Source organism: Schistocerca nitens, chromosome 4, assembly GCF_023898315.1.
Source record: "Schistocerca nitens isolate TAMUIC-IGC-003100 chromosome 4, iqSchNite1.1, whole genome shotgun sequence".
NCBI lineage: Eukaryota > Metazoa > Arthropoda > Insecta > Orthoptera > Acrididae > Schistocerca > Schistocerca nitens.
In genome coordinates, this window is record NC_064617.1 from 297,446,216 (window position 1) to 297,462,845 (window position 16,630).

General features: G+C 47.0%; 1 protein-coding gene across 1 annotated transcript in view; it reads left to right on the forward strand.

Annotated features, from left to right (window-relative positions):
- The window catches only part of LOC126253311 (ABC transporter G family member 23-like), a 591,420-nt gene that overhangs the window by 412,087 nt on the left and 162,703 nt on the right, over positions 1 to 16,630 (forward strand). Inside the window, exons 5-6 of the mRNA XM_049954545.1 lie at positions 5,490 to 5,649; positions 15,148 to 15,302. Of these exons, the coding sequence (XP_049810502.1) occupies positions 5,490 to 5,649; positions 15,148 to 15,302 (315 nt within the window). The remainder of the gene's footprint in view (positions 1 to 5,489; positions 5,650 to 15,147; positions 15,303 to 16,630) is intronic.

Genomic DNA, 16,630 nt, shown 5'->3' on the forward strand with positions numbered 1-16,630 from the left:
TAGGCACAACAAATTGGGCGCGACATAGACTACAGTGATTTCAAGGGAAGCAGCGTATGGCTGCGTAACTTCGAACAGTACTACAGAATTGGACGTCTAAGATAACGAAATTTCAAACAAAGCGTAAACTTGATGGTGCAGAAAAAACTTAGGAAACGGTCTGAAAATTTGCAGATGAGATAAACAAACTTATCCCATCGTTCAGTAAGGATTTTGTTTTCAAGCCAGACCAATCTGGATTTGAAGAAGGCGTGTATATGATAGGAACTCTGGAAATCGGGGGTACCAAGAGAGGTGTACCAAGATCAACTAACATCAGTGATTTAACGCATTCGTACACAATTATGCCGAGTGTTAATCTGGGTTATAAATTGGCTGGAAAGTTATTTATTGTGCTGCGAGGAGTTGGAGGTGCTCTGTCCCCTACGATTGTTTCTCGTCTACGTGATCTCTCAACGGCTGTTGGGAATATTTACTTTACAGCGCGCAAGGGTGGAAAAATGGACGTAAGGGAACTACACCTATGGTATGAGCACTGCTTTTGGCCAATAGCTGGTCAAAATAATTTGCTTTTGGCCAATAGTTGGTCAAAATAATTTTCATTTGGTTAATTCGTGGCCTGTGTATAAAAAGCATACTCTTTTAGAGCAAACTATCCCTCCTGAATATTCACAAACGCTTGTGCAAAGTCTGTGGAGTATCTGCTGTCGACAGAAGTACACTTAGTCGATGGGCATGGTGGGTGAGGTCATCAGAAGGCGGTTCGGCGGAGCTGCACGACTTGCAACGGTCGGGGAGACCATCCACGGCTGTCACACCTGACATGTTGCAGCGAGCTGATGTCCTTCGTGACGACAGACACATTACAACTCGGCAGTTGGCGCTACATCTGTCAATCGGCGAAGGAAGTGTGGATGCAATTATCGGCATTTCCGATATTCAAAAGTGTGTGCAAGATGAGTCCCGCGGTGTCTAACGGTGGATCACAAATCGCACAGGAAAAACATTTGTCATGATTTGTTGCAACGTTCTTACGCTGAGGGGGAGGCATTCTTGTCCTGGATTGTGACAGGTGATGAAACTTGCGTTCACAATTTTGAGCCCAAAACAAAACGACAGTCGATGGAATGGCGCCATTCCCACTCCCCATAGGAGAAAAAAATTCCAAGCAACTGCTTCCGCCGGTACGGTTATGATCACCGCGTCCTGGGACTGTGAAGGTGCGATTCTCATTGATGTGATGCCAAGAGGCGGTACCATTAATTCATAAGCATATGTTAACACATTAACAAAACTCAAGACGCGCTTCCGGCGACTTCGGCGCCACAGAAACCCAGGAGATAACGATCGGGCCTACGCAAGCCTGAGGAATGCTTAACACACCGCAAAACCGGGTCGGGACAGTGCTACGCCATCCACCCTACAGCCCTGACCTAGCCCCGTCGGGCTTCCACTTGTTTGGGCGATTAAGGGATGCCATTCGCGGAAGACATTTTGAGGACTGTTGTAACCGCGACCGCAACGGAATGTGTGATACTGCAGTTCGTACCACCTGGAACCACTGGTCAAAATCAGCTCTGGATGTTTGTTTTTTCCGTGATTATAAATCATATCGCACTGCCTGCAGATACGCCTTAAAGAGTAGCCAGTTTCACGAGAAGCTCCACGACAGACTGTTTCGCATTCGGCTGCATGCCGTCACATATCATCAGGTTTCATCACCCTGTTACTCCAATATGATCTGTCTGCATTCCTTAAGGGTGGATACCTAGCTGAACGTCCTTCACAGTTTGTAATTCCCAAGAAGTTCGCCTTCGATCTTGGTGCGAACCTTTGTGATCACTGTGGCGCGCTATTTTTCATTCGGTGTTCGTGGTGCATCTTAATGGTTTGTTTTGAACATCTATTGAATGTCGACGATGTCCACTTTGTGAAGTGTAATACATAAATCCCTCCCGGGCATCGGGCATGGATGTGTGTGATGTCCTTAGGTTAGTTAGGTTTACGTAGTTCTAAGTTCTAGGGGACTGATGACCACAGATGTTAAGTCCCATAGTGCTCAGAGCCATTTGAACCTCCCGGGCACTCATTTTCTGACGCCTTCCTGATGCACATGGTGTGTCATAAGCAGCTAATTTATTTCATATCATAATTGTTAACACAACACTTTCAAATGAGCCTTACTAAAGATTGAACTTGTGACCTCGCACCCAAGGGGTTCCTTGTCAGCACAGCATTAGACAGCTGACCGACACATTCCTTATTATACACCTCGCCCATTTATTCGTACTTCTCATAGTCAAACAATATTTGACGCTCTGCCTGTCGATATAATACCAATCATGACTGCATCTAACCATGCAATACAGTTTAGTATACCAACGACGGTAATTCATGGTATTTGTCTCGGCAGGCCGGCCGGTGTGGCCGAGCGGTTCTATGCGCTTAAGTCTGGAAACGCGCGACCGCTACGGTCGCAGGTTCGAATCCTGCCTAGGGCATGGATTGGTGTGATGTCCTTAGGTTAGTTAGGTTTAAGTAGTTCTAAGTTCTAGGGGACTGATGACCTCAGAAGTTAAGTCCCATAGTGCTCAGAGCCATCTGAACCATCTGTCTCGGCAGCATAACAGAGATGAGAGATTATTTTAGAATCTAAATTTCGCTGATATCTCTACACTACTGGCCATTAAAATTGCTACACCAAGAAGAAATGCAGATGATAAACGGGTATTCATTGGACAAATATATTATACTGGAACTGACATGTGATTACATTTTCACGCAATTTGGATGCATAGATCCTGAGAAATCAGTACCCAGAACAACTACCTCTTGCCGTAATAACGGCCTTGATACGCCTGGGCATTGAGTCAAACAGACGTGTACAAGTACAGCTGCCCATGCAGCTTCAACATGATACCACAGTTCATCAAGAGTAGTGACTGGCGTATTGTGACGAGCCAGTTGCTCGGCTATCATTGACCAGACGTTTTCAATTGGTGAGAGACATGGAGAATGTGCTGGCCAGCGCAGCAGTCGAACATTTTCTGTGTCCAGAAAGGCCCGTACAGGACCTGCAACATGCGGTCGTGCATTATCCGGCTGAAATTTAGGGTTTCGCAGGGATCGAATGAAGGGTAGAGCCACGGTTCGTAACACATCTGAAATGTAACGTCCACTGTTCAAAGTGCCGTCAATGCGAACAAGAAGTGACAGAGACGTGTAACCAATGACACCCCATACCATCACGCCGGGTGATACGCCAGTATGGCGATGACGAATACACGCTTCCAATGTGTGTTCACTGCATTTCTCCTCCTTACACGAGGCATCACAACAACGTTTCACCAGGAAATGCCGGTCAACTGCTGTTTGTGTATGGGAAATCGGTTGGAAACTTTCCTCATGTCAACACGTTGTAGGTGTCGCCACCGGTGCCAACCTTGTGTGAATGCTCTGAAATGCTAATCATTTGCATATCACAGCATCTTCTTCCTGTCGGTTAAATTTCGCGTCTGTAGCCCGTCATATTCGTGGTGTGGCAATTTTAATGGTCAGTAGTGTATTTGTCTCGGCAGCATAACAGAGATCAGAGATTATTTTCGAATCTACAGGGTGTTTCAAAAATGACCGGTATATTTGAAACGGCAATACAAACTAAACGAGCAGCGATAGAAATACACCGTTTGTTGCAATATGCTTGGGACAACAGTACATTTTCAGGCAGACAAACTTTCGAAATTACAGTAGTTACAATTGTCAACAACAGATGGCGCTGCGGTCTGGGAAACTCTATAGTACGATATTTTCCGCATATCCACCGTGTGTAGCAATAATATTGCGTAGTCTCTGAATGAAATTACCCGAAACCTTTGACAACGTGTCTGGCGGAATGGCTTCACATGCAGGTGAGATGTACTGCTTCAGCTGTTCAATTGTTCCTGGATTCTGGCGGTACACCTGGTCTTTCAAGTGTCCCCACAGAAAGAAGTCACAGGGGTTCATGTCTGGCGAATAGGGAGGCCAATCCACGCCGCCTCCTGTATGTTTCGGATAGCCCAAAGCAATCACACGATCATCGAAATATTCATTCAGGAAATTAAAGACGTCGGCCGTGCGATGTGGCCGGGCACCATCTTGCATAAACCACGAGGTGTTCGCAGTGTCGTCTAAGGCAGTTTGTACCGCCACAAATTCACGAAGAATGTCCAGATAGCGTGATGCAGTAATCGTTTCGGATCTGAAAAATGGGCCAATGATTCCTTTGGAAGAAATGGCGGCCCAGACCAGTACTTTTTGAGGATGCAGGGACGATGGGACTGCAACATGGGGCTTTTCGGTTCCCCATATGCGCCAGTTCTGTTTATTGACGAAGCCGTCCAGGTAAAAATAAGCTTCGTCAGTAAACCAAATGCTGCCCACATGCATATCGCCGTCATCAATCCTGTGCACTATATCGTTAGCGAATGTCTCTCGTGCAGCAATGGTAGCGGCGCTGAGGGGTTGCCGCGTTTGAATTTTGTATGGATAGAGGTGTAAACTCTGGCGCATGAGACGATACGTGGACGTTGGCGTCATTTGGACCGCAGCTGCAACACGGCGAACGGAAACCCGAGGCCGCTGTTGGATCACCTGCTGCACTAGCTGCGCGTTGCCCTCTGTGGTTGCCGTACGCGGTCGCCCTACCTTTCCAGCACGTTCATCCGTCACGTTCCCAGTCCGTTGAAATTTTTCAAACAGATCCTTTATTGTATCGCTTTTCGGTCCTTTGGTTACATTAAACCTCCGTTGAAAACTTCGCCTTGTTGCAACAACACTGTGTTCTAGGCGGTGGAATTCCAACACCAGAAAAATCCTCTGTTCTAAGGAATAAACCATGTTGTCCACAGCACACTTGCACGTTGTGAACAGCAGACGCTTACAGCAGAAAGACGACGTACAGAATGGCGCACCCACAGACTGCGTTGTCGTCTATATCTTTCACATCACTTGCAGCGCCATCTGTTGTTGAAAATTGTAACAACTGTAATTTCGAAAGTTTGTCCGCCTGAAAATGTACTGTTGTCCCAAGCATATCGCAACAAACGGTGTATTTCTATCGCTGCTCGTTTAGTTTTTATTGCCGTTTCAAATATACCGGTCATTTTTGAAACACCCTGTAAATTTCACTCATATATCTAATTCTGTATATTCCGGTATGGTCTATGGCATAGCTGAATGATTCCAGTTTACCACCGACTGTATTTGACACGTTCTGGGTATCTAGTAGTTTCAAAATACATTTTGTCGTCTTCTACGACGAATCTTTCCCAATCTCTTCTCTCAATTCTGTGTACCTTCTCCCTCTTAGCCCCTTTTGAGATCTTCTCCTCTTCCGAATTCGCCTTCGTCTCTAAATTATTGGTTATTACAAGCTACATAATAAATGTATCGTGAATACAAATTTCACTTATCTCTCAGTGTCTGCTCTACGCGCCCGTGTGTTGCAGCTACGGCCTGCTGGGCGCCAGCGGCTGCGGCAAGACGACGCTGCTGAGCTGCATCGTGGGCCGGCGGACCTTCAACTCCGGCGTGCTGCGGGTCCTCGGCTCAACACCCGGGAGCGCCGGCAGCGGCGTGCCGGGTCCGCGTGTCGGATACATGCCACAGGTACGCTGCAACTGACACCGTCAACTATGGTGCTTGTTGGTCCTCTGACCCTATGGATTTTATAAATGACAACGTGGTTCCACAACCGTCAGAATTTGTACCCTTTGTTTGTATTACTGCAGTTTCGGCTGTTTAGCCATTTACCAGCACTTGAACTGGAGTAAGTTCGGTGAGCACATAGGTCTGTATGAATTCACAGAGTGAAAACTAAAGTATTTCTGAAAAACCGTGCCTGCTAACCAATAAATGCATAAATACGAGGCGTGTTTTTTAAAGTAAGTACCGTTTTGAAATTAAAAAAAGACGTGCTAAGATATCTCAGTAATTTTATTTTTACAAAATTTTTTACATAATTTCCGTCAATATTGAGGCACTTGTCATAACGTTGTACCAGTTTTTGAACAGAAGTCTGCCGCATGACTTGTTAACCACTGCATAACCTCTGTTTTGACTTCGTCATGGTCTTGAAGACGCTGACCACCCAGGTGTTTGTTCAAGTACAGGAACAGATGGTAGTCACTGGGCGCAAGATCGGGGCTGTACGGAGGATGATCTAGAGTTTCCCATCGAAAAGATGTGATGAGATCATTGGTCTGATTCGCCACATGCGAACGGGCATTGTCTTGCAGCAAAACGATGCCCCTGCTCAACTTCCATGGACTGTTGCTTTGATTCTGTGAGGTAGGCCACCCGTGTTTCATCACCCGTAACAGTTTGGCTTAAGAAATCATCACCGTCGTTGTGGTACTGCTCAAGGAAAGTCAATGCACTGTCTAAACGTTTGGTTTTGTGCACATCCGTCAACTTTTTCGGTACCCAACGTGCGCACAGTTTTCGGTATTTCAAGTGCTCGGTCACAATGGCATACAAAACACTACGAGAAACATTAGGAAAGTCCTTCCGCAAGGACGAAATCGTAAAGCGTCTGTTTTCTCTCACCTTATTGTCCACTTCCTCCACCAAACTTTCGTTAACGACCGAGGGAGGACCACCCCCTTGTTCATCATGCACATTTGTACGGCCATCTTTAAATGCTCTCACCCACTTTCTTACCATTCCATCACTCATAATGTTTTCCCCGTAAACTGCACAGGTCTCACGATGAATATCGATCGCTTTTAGGCCTTTAGCACTAAGAAATCTGAAATTAGCCCGTACTTCACAGTCAGTGGGACTCAAGATTATCGGAGGCATCTTAAACACTCAGTACACAACGTAAACAAGGAAGAATTAGACTGTAATGGCGCCAGTGCGTAGATTAACGTACAGGCTTTAATGTAAAACTAAAATTGTTGAGATATCTTAGCACGTCTTTTTCTAATTTCAAAACGGTACTTACTTAAAAAACACGCCTCATATGCTATTATGTCACTACCACGAATGTGAGCTGAAATATTTTTATGGTGACATCACGATCCCTTGAGTAGTCGTTCTCAAAAATATTAGACAGTGTGTTTCAAAGTCTTTGCATCAACCGTCTAAGGATTATTGATCACCTCATGGGGAACAACTTGTGATTGGTTGGTTGCTGTTGGGGAGGGGACCAAGGGGAACAACTTTTGTTTGAGACAAAATGTTCGCTGACCAATGACGACCTCATAAACCGTGACTGTGGCTATAATCTTAGCAAGGCTTGGGAACCAGCGATTGGGTTAATCAAGAGTAAATCGAGCAAATGTATAGTTGTGACGACCACGGCGGACGGAGCCGTCACACCGACGTCATCTCAGACGCCGTCGCACTCTGTTCCACCGCGCGACCGTGGCGCGGGGCGCGGACGGCGGAGTGAGCGCGCCGCGGGCGGAGGGTATTTAAATCGGCCGCCGCCGCGACCGAATCCAGTTCCCCCTGGGCAGCCATAGTGTACGGATCTCCGTGCCGGCACGTTCACAGGAGCTCAGTCCGTCAGTTCACCTGATGATGGCGACATGTATGATCGCCGAAATATTGTGCCTGTTGGACACTGTAGACCGGCAGTACACCCGTGGATATTTTGATTAAGAGATAGGATGATAGGACATGTTTTAATGGATCAAGAAACTGCTTCCATAATACTAGAGGGACCGGCGAGGGTACAAACTATAGACGAAAACAGAGATTTAAGAACATCCAACAAATTTTTGAGGACATAGGTTGCAGATGCTACAATGAAATGAAGAGACACGCGGGAGAGGAATTTGTGGCCGGAGCATCATACCAGCTGTAAGACTAATGACTCAAAATATAAACAAATAAAAAAACTCTCCTGAGAGGCGGCAGGACGTAGACACTGTGTGCGGCGTGCATATGTCTACGTGTTACCAATAACCCTGCCTTCTACCCGTATGAAACAGCGCAGGCGCATCAAGATTCTTTATTCACTTGTAAAATATATTTCTCCGCTTACAAAAAATAATTCTTAATGTTTCATTGCTGAAACTCTATCAGTTAGCTGGAGTGGGCAGTATGCAGCACACGTGGATAGTAGACCCTGCTAGTTCGGGGAAATGTCGTCCCAGGGCCGGAGAATACTAAAGGACGCCTATCATCGCTGGGAAGCGTCAGCGAGCATTTTGTCTCCAACATAAGTTGTTCCTCATGACGTGATCCATCAGCCCTAAACGTGTGAAAAAAAGACTTTGAAACACTCTGAGTATGTTCTTTTGTTTTCCACGTTGTGTAATACGCAGAAACCAACACTGATGAGCGAAAACGTTATGTCAATTACCCATCGCGAGATTCAGAGCTGCGTCGTTGCATTGTGAGCATGATCTCTTTAGGTTAGTTAGGTTTAAATAGTTCTGAGTCTAGGGGACTGATAACCTCAGATGTTAAGTCCCATAGTGCTTAAAGCCATTTGAACCATTTGAAGAGACTGGCCGCAAATGGGGAAATCCTCTGACATAAGCGACGATTTTAAAACTATGATGGCCACACAGATATATGTAGTGACAGTTGGTTCATTGCAACGCAGTAAAATCTCATCATTTAAAAACTAAACATAGATATTATGATTTTGTTTCTGTATAGTATCATGATTATGTTTGCTGTACCTAAGGACCTGACGATTGTTAATTGTACCATCGAAACTCGACGTAAATACATACAGCTTAAGGTATTATTACTGCATACAATATCTGAACAGTCTGTTATAGTCTGTATATAAACTAAAGAATGAACAGACTCTGTCTACGCTGCCGGCCGCGGTGGCCGTGCGGTTCTGGCGCTGCAGTCCGGAACCGCGGGACTGCTACGGTCGCAGGTTCGAATCCTGCCTCGGGCATGGGTGTGTGTGATGTCCTTAGGTTAGTTAGGTTTAAGTAGTTCTAAGTTCTAGGGGACTTATGACCTAAGATGTTGAGTCCCATAGTGCTCAGAGCCATTTTCTGTCTACGCTACTGTCACAAGGAGCATCTGCAGGCTATTTCGCAGGATTATAACGACCTTTTTGCAACTCGCCTTTTAAATCAGTGACGACGCATTGCGAAGTCCCACCCCAGGCCAGTATTTATTTTCCACTAAATGCATTAACGGAATACACAGATGAGTAAGTGAAGGAAGAAATACATGCGAACCGAATCACCAACGCTGCATGCGGAGCTAGACGGGAACTGGATTCTTAGCCATCGTGTACGGCAGTTGTAGAGCTTTTTCGGGAAAGGGCACTTCCCCCCACCACAAGCGCTGCTCGCTGCTTACTTTACAAACAAGTTATACAGACAGGTGTGAAGTGAACTTGGGGGAACTTCACGAGTAAACCAGTTATAAACGTGGATTGATGACTGGTGCAAGACACATGGGTAATTCCGTACCGGGGATTACACAATAATTCGAATTTACGAGGTCACCAGTGTCTACAGTGGATCTCTGATATCACAGAGACAATGTTTTTACACGCATACACTATCGCACAGGATAGCCAACAGTCTTTGACGAGCAGACATCACGTCGCGTCCGCAGAACCATACGAGATGGTCGACGGTCTACTCCGATCACCTCCGATTAGAATGTGTGGCGTCAGAAAGCCATTCCTGCGAGCACTGTGCGGAAACAAATTCAACACATAGGCTTCACCAGCCGACGATCGACTCGTGTCGCTGTGCCTTCATAACTGTTGACCACCCAGTGGATGACAGCATCTTTCCGCGAACAGCCTCATAGTGGTCTTCCGTGTTGTATGGCCGCGATCCAGAGATACGCTGGACGTTCTTAGGGGTGCTTCTGGTTCCACTAACAGTCGGGAAAACAGCTAAACAATTAGCCCCTCTGAGGATTATCTTGACCAGATTATATTTTAGATAAATCTTAAAAAACAAGTGGAACATTTCTGAAGGAGCTTCGTGGGAAAAGCCCATGGGTGTGTACTGCCAGACACCACAAGTGCTACGCAAACCCGACTATTTGTAAACAATAACACCTTCGGAAGCAGCTGACTCTCCGGTATCTCTTGACGGATTGCCAAGGCTACACCATGTGGGTAACACTTGTCAGCCCTTCAAATGAGTCGAGGGTCGAGGTCAAACTTGTGACAGGAAAAAGCGAACTCGGATTTCGGCTGTTAGATAGAAATTAAGACGATCGTGTGTAGATCTAATGCTGCAGAAAGTTAATAAAGAGGGCCGTGTGTAACTACACTCATGCTCATAAATTAAGGATAATTGCAGAATGTGGTGCCACACAACGTGGCACTACACAAAACTGGCGCTAATAGCAAAGGCACATAGAGAGCACGCATGACACAGATCTGTAAGTCCACGGTATTTGTGATAAGTTGAGAAAACCGACCCGAAAGATATGTGCTACAAAACGCCACTGTTTTCTGCGCATGTACCCCGACATCAATATGGGAAATGATCACCATGCACACGTACACAGGCCGCACAACGGGTTGGCATACTCTGGATCAGGTGGTCGAACAGCTTCTGGGGTATAGCCTCCCATTCTTGCACCAGTGCCTGTCGGAGCTCCTGAAGTGTCGTAGGGGTTCGGAGATGTGCAGCGATACGTCAACCGAGAGCATCCCAGACTTTTTCGATGGGGCTTATGTCTGGAGAACAGGCAGGCCACTCCATTCGCCTGATATCTTCTGTTTCAAGGTACTCCTCCACGATGGCAGCTCGGTGGGCCGTGCGCTGTCATCCATCAGGAGGAGGGTGGGACCCACTGTACCCCTGAAAAGGCGGATACTGGTGCAAAATGACGTCCCAATACACCTGACCTGTTACAGTACCTCTGTCAAAGACATGCAGGGGTGTACGTGCACCAATCATAATCCCACGACCTCCATACAGGTGTCTTTCAAGGACATTAAGGGGTGGTTATCTGATTCCTAGTTCACGCCAGATGAAAACCCGGCGAGAATCACTGTTCAGACTACAAAAAATGGTTCAAATGGCTCTGAGCACTATGGGATTCGACATCTTAGGTCATAAGTCCCCTAGAACTTAGAACTACTGAAACCTAACTAACCTAAGGACATCACACACACCCATGCCCGAGGCAGGATTCGAACCTGCGACCGTAGCAGTCCCGTTCAGACTACACCTGGACTCGTCCGTGAACATAACCTCAAACCAATGTTCCAATGACCATGTACTGTGTTCTTGACACCAGGCTTTACGGGCTCTCCTGTGACCAGGGGTCAGTGGAATCCACCTTGCAGGTCTCCGGGCGAATACACCATGTCTGTTCAGTCGTCTGTAGACTGTGTGTCTGGAGACAACTGTTCCAGTGGCTGCGGTAAGGTCCAGAGCAAGGCTACCTACAGTACTCCGTGCCCGTCTGTGCGGGCACTAACGGTGAGATATCGGTCTTCTTGTGGTGTTGTACACTGTGCACGTTCCGTACTGTGGCACCTAGACACGTTTCCTGTCTGCTGGAATCGTTGCCATAATCTTGAGATCATACTTTGTGGCACACAGAGGACCCGTGCTAGGACCTGCTGTGTTTGACCAGCCTCCAGTCGCCCTAGTATTCTACCCCTCATGACGTCAACAGTATGTGTTCTTTGATTCTTTTTCAACACACCGTCACCATTGGCAGGTCTGAAAACGTCTGCATACTTACTCGCTACACCATACTCGGACATACACCAACACACCTCTGCGTATGTGGACTGCTGCCAGCGCCACCGTTCGACGACCGCAGGTCAGATGCTCCGCATGGTCTCATGGTCATACCGCGAGGTGATTGAAACCCGCAAGCCGCCCACCAGAGCGTTGTTTCACCATGTATCAGCATTATCCTTAATTTATGAGCTTGAGTATAGATCCGAGTGGAAAAAGTCACTTAGGAAACGTGTAAAGGGTCGGCCGTGGGCAGTAGTGAACAGTGATAGTGGCTAGTAAGTAGTAACCGAATAAGCAGAGCAGCGCCAGCAACTCGGTAGACAGCAGCTACTGATGGAGCAGACAGCATTGGGATACCAGCCTGTCTGTCGCCCGACGTACGGCCTAAGACAACCAGGAGTGATGATCTGCGTTGCTATTTCTTTTCATAACCGCTTTGGTTGTCAACCGCAGCATTCTTAAAGCACAGCAGCACGTCGACGATATACCGCTCAGCGTTTTGTTGCCCTTCACGACAAGCCATCCTGAGCTTACATTTCAAAAAGATAATGCCCGGCCGCACACGACGAGAGTTTCTATTGCCTGTCTTCGTGCTTCCCAAACCCTACCTCGGCCAGCAAGAGCGACGGACTTAGCCCCCTACTGAGACCGTTTGGAGCATTATGGGTAGGGACCTCCAATATCTTGGAGTTTATATGACCTAATGCGCCAGCTGGACAGAATTTTGTACGATATCGCTTAGGAGGGCATCCAGTAACTTTATCAATCAATGACAAGCCAAATAACTGCTTGAATAAGGGCCAGAGGTGGACCAACGCATTATTGGCCGGCCGCGGTGGCCGAGCAGTTCTAGGCGCTTCAATCCGGAATCACACGACTTCTACGGTCACAGGTTCGAATCTTGCCTCAGTAATGGTGGATGTGTGTGATGTCCTTAGGTTAGTTAGGTTTAAGTAGTTCTCAGTTCTAGGGGACTGATGACCTCCCATAGTGCTCAGAGCCATTTGAACCATTTGAACGCATTATTGACTTGCTCAGTTTGTGAAGCTCTTTCTCTTGAATAAATCTTCCAATTTCTCTGAGGTTTTAATCATTTGTTTTTCTATACATGTACATCACATCTATCGATTCCCGTCACATTCGGATCATTCCTTCGTGGTGCATCGTTTTCTTTTATTTTCTTTTTTTATCTTAGAGTATATGTTACGCTACTGGCCACGAAGATGACGTGCTACAGACGCGAATTTTAACCTACAGGAAGAAGATGCTGTGATATGCAAATGATTAGCTTTTCAGAGCATTCACACAAGGTTGGCGCCGGTGGCGACACCTACAGCGTGCTGAGATGAGGGAAGTTTCCAACCGATTTCTCATACACAAACAGCAGTTGACCGGCGTTGCCTGGTGAAACGTTGTTGTGATGCCTCGTGTAAGGAGGAGAAATGCGTACCATCACGTTTCCGACTTTGATAAACGTCGGATTGTAGCCTATCGCGATTGCGGTTTATCGTATCGCAACATTGCTGCTCGCGTTGGTCGAGATCCAATGACTGTTAGCAGAATATGGACTCGGTGGGTTCAGGAGGGTAATACGGAACGCCGTGCTGGATCCCAACGGCCTCGTATCACTAGCAGTCGAGATGACAGGCTTCCTATCCGCATGGCTGTAACGGATCGTGCAGCCACCTCTCGACCCCTGAGTCAACGGATGGGGACGTTTGCAAGACAACCATCTGCACGAACAGTTCGATGACGTTTGCAGCAGCATGGACTATCAGCCCGGAGACCATGGCTGCGGTTACCCTTGATGCTGCATAACTGACAGCAGCGCCTGCGGTGGTGTACTCAACGACGAACCTGGGTGCACGAATGGCAAAATGTCATTTTTTCCGATGAATCTAGGTTCTGTTTACAGCATCATGATGGTCGCATCCGTGTTTGGTGACATCGCGGTGAACGCATATTGGAAGCGTGCATTCGTCATCGCCATACTGGCGTATCACCCGGCGTGATGGTATGGGGTGCCATTGGTTACACGTCTCGTTCACCTCTTGTTCGCATTGACGGCACTTTGAACAGTGGACGATACATTTAAGACGCGTGGCTCTACCCTTCATTAGATCTCTGCGAAACCCTACATTCCAGCAGGGTAATGCACGACCGCATGTTGCAGGTCCTGTACGGGCCTTTTGGATACAGGGAATTTTCGACTGCTGCCCTGACCAGCACATTCTTCAGATTTCTCACCAACTGAAAACGTCTGGTCAATGGTGGCCTAACAACTGGCTCGTTACAATAAGCCAGTCACTACTCTTGATTAACTGTGGTGTCGTGTTGAAGCTGCGTGGGCAGCTGTACCTGTACACGCCATCCAAGCTCTGTTTCACTCAACGCTCAGGCGTATCAAGGCCGTTATTACGGCAAAACGTGGTTGTTCTGGGTACTGATTCCTCAGGATCTATGCACCCAAATTGCGTGAAAATGTAATGACATTTCAGTTCTAGTGTAATATATTTGTCCAATTAATACCCGTTAATCATCTGCATTTCTTCTTGGTGTAGCAATTTTAATGGCCATACATCTCGCATACGTCTAATGATAAATAACAAAACAAATAAATATGATAAGTAAACTTCTTTAAAGAGTTCAAGCATTTTGCTACTTTGGCAAATTACCAATCCTGTCAATGGCCGTTCTCTGTTCCCCAACACCAACTTTGAAATAACCAAGGAAGTTCTACTCTATCACTTATCCGTTATACAGGTTAATTAGACTGAAACACAACAAACAATATTGACATCAACGTCCTAACAGCGGCACGCAGGCGACACTAAATCTATACTGGTAGCTTGGATCTCTACTAGGACGCCACAGCATGCCCAGCGTTTCTCTGGAATCTAAGAAATTTCGTGGACCACAACCTTACAGTGGAGAGGGTTCACCAGGTACTGAGACATCCAGTCGTGAAAGCTTTCACTGTAAGCGTCGCAGCACTTCTTAATTAAGTGTAGAATTAGAGTCCTTCATTGTAGTCAGAGCTGACCCGGCAGATTAGCCGAGAGCGCTAATGCGCTGCTTCCTGGACTCAGGTAGGCACGCCGGCCCCGGATCGAATCCACCCGCCGGATTAACGACGAGGTGGTTTTTAGGCGGTTTTCCACATCCCTCTAGGTGAATACCGGGCTGGTCCCACGTCCCGCCTCAGTTACACGACTCACAGACATTTGAAACACATTCGCACTTTTCCATGATTTACACTAGACGCAGCAGATGGGGTGCTCTGATTCCGTCCCAGGGGGTACGGGGTGGTGGCAGGAAGGGCATCCGGCCACCCCTTCTAATTAACATGCCAAATCCGATTTAACCTCGCCAACCCCGCGCTCAATGCGGGACAATGGCGCAAGCGATAGATAGAATTGTAGCCAGAGCTGAACTGTGATTTCTACCGCAGGAGATAGCGCTGCCAGGCGAGCTGACGGTGGATGAGGTGCTGTGGTACTTCGGGTGGATCTTCTGCATGGAGAACGACGCCATCACTGAGCGGGCAGTCTTCCTGACGCGGCTGCTGGAGCTGCCTCCAGGGGACCGACTCGTCAAAAACCTCAGGTGAGTCCAAAGTAAGACCCCAGCAGCCGCTCCAGTCGCGATGCTTTTTACGGGCCCTCCAAAGGATTGTATAACCACAACGGAACGAGTAGCATAGGATATGCTCTTGAAACTTGGCGTGCCTTAACACCCAATTCGCTTTATTTGTTCATGAGACCCAGAAAATACTAGATACAGGCTCACAGGTAGATGCCATTTTCCTTGCCTTCCGGAAAGCATTCGATACAGTTCCGCACTGTCGCCTGATAAACAAAGTAAGAGCCTACGGAATATCAGACCAGCTGTGTGGCTGGATTATAGGCTTTTTAACAAACAGAACACAGTATGTTGTTCTCAATGGAGAGACGTCTATAGACGTTAAAGTAACCTCTGTCGTGCCACAGGGGAGTGTTATGGGACCATTGCTTTTCACAACATATATAAATGACCTAGAAGATAGTGTCGGAAGTTCCATGCGGCTTTTCGCGGATGATGCTGTAGTATACAGAGAAGTTGCAGCATTAGAAAATTGTAGCGAAATGCAGGAAGATCTGCAGCGGATAGGCACTTGGTGCAGGGAGTGGCAACTGACCTTTAACATAGACAAATGTAATGTATTGCGAATACATAGAAAGAAGAATCCTTTATTGTATGATTATATGATAGCGGAACAAACACTGGTAGCATTACTTCTGTAAAATATCTGGGAGTATGCCTACGGAACGATTTGAAGTGGAATGATCATATAAAATTAATTGTTGGTAAGGCGGGTGCCAGGATGAGATTCATTGGGAGAGCCCTTAGAAAATATAGTCCATCAACAAAGGAGGTGGCTTGCAGAACACTCGTTCGACCTATATTTGAGTATTGCTCATCAGTGTGGGATCCGTACCAGATCGGGTTGATGGAGGAGATAGAGAAGATCCAAAGAAGAGCGGCGCGTTTCGTCACAGGGTTATTTGGTAAGCGTGATAGCGTTAGGGAGATGTTTAGCAAACTCAAGTGGCAGACTCTGCAAGAGAGGTGCTCTGCATCGCGGTGTAGCTTGCTGTCCATGTTTCGAGAGGGTGCGATTCTGTATGAGGCATCGAATATATTGCTTCCCCCTTGTTATACGTCTCGAGGAGGTCAAGAATGTAAAATTAGAGAGATTCGAGCGCGCACGGAGGCTTTCCGGCAGTCGTTCTTCCCCCGAACCATACGCGACTGGGACAGGAAAGGGAAGTCATGACAGTGTCACGTAAAGTGCCCTTCGCCACACATCGTTGGGTGGCTTGCGGAGTATAAATGTAGATGTAGATATAGACGTTGTAATAAGGGTTCGTAAACCTCCGGTTTTGTGCATCGTT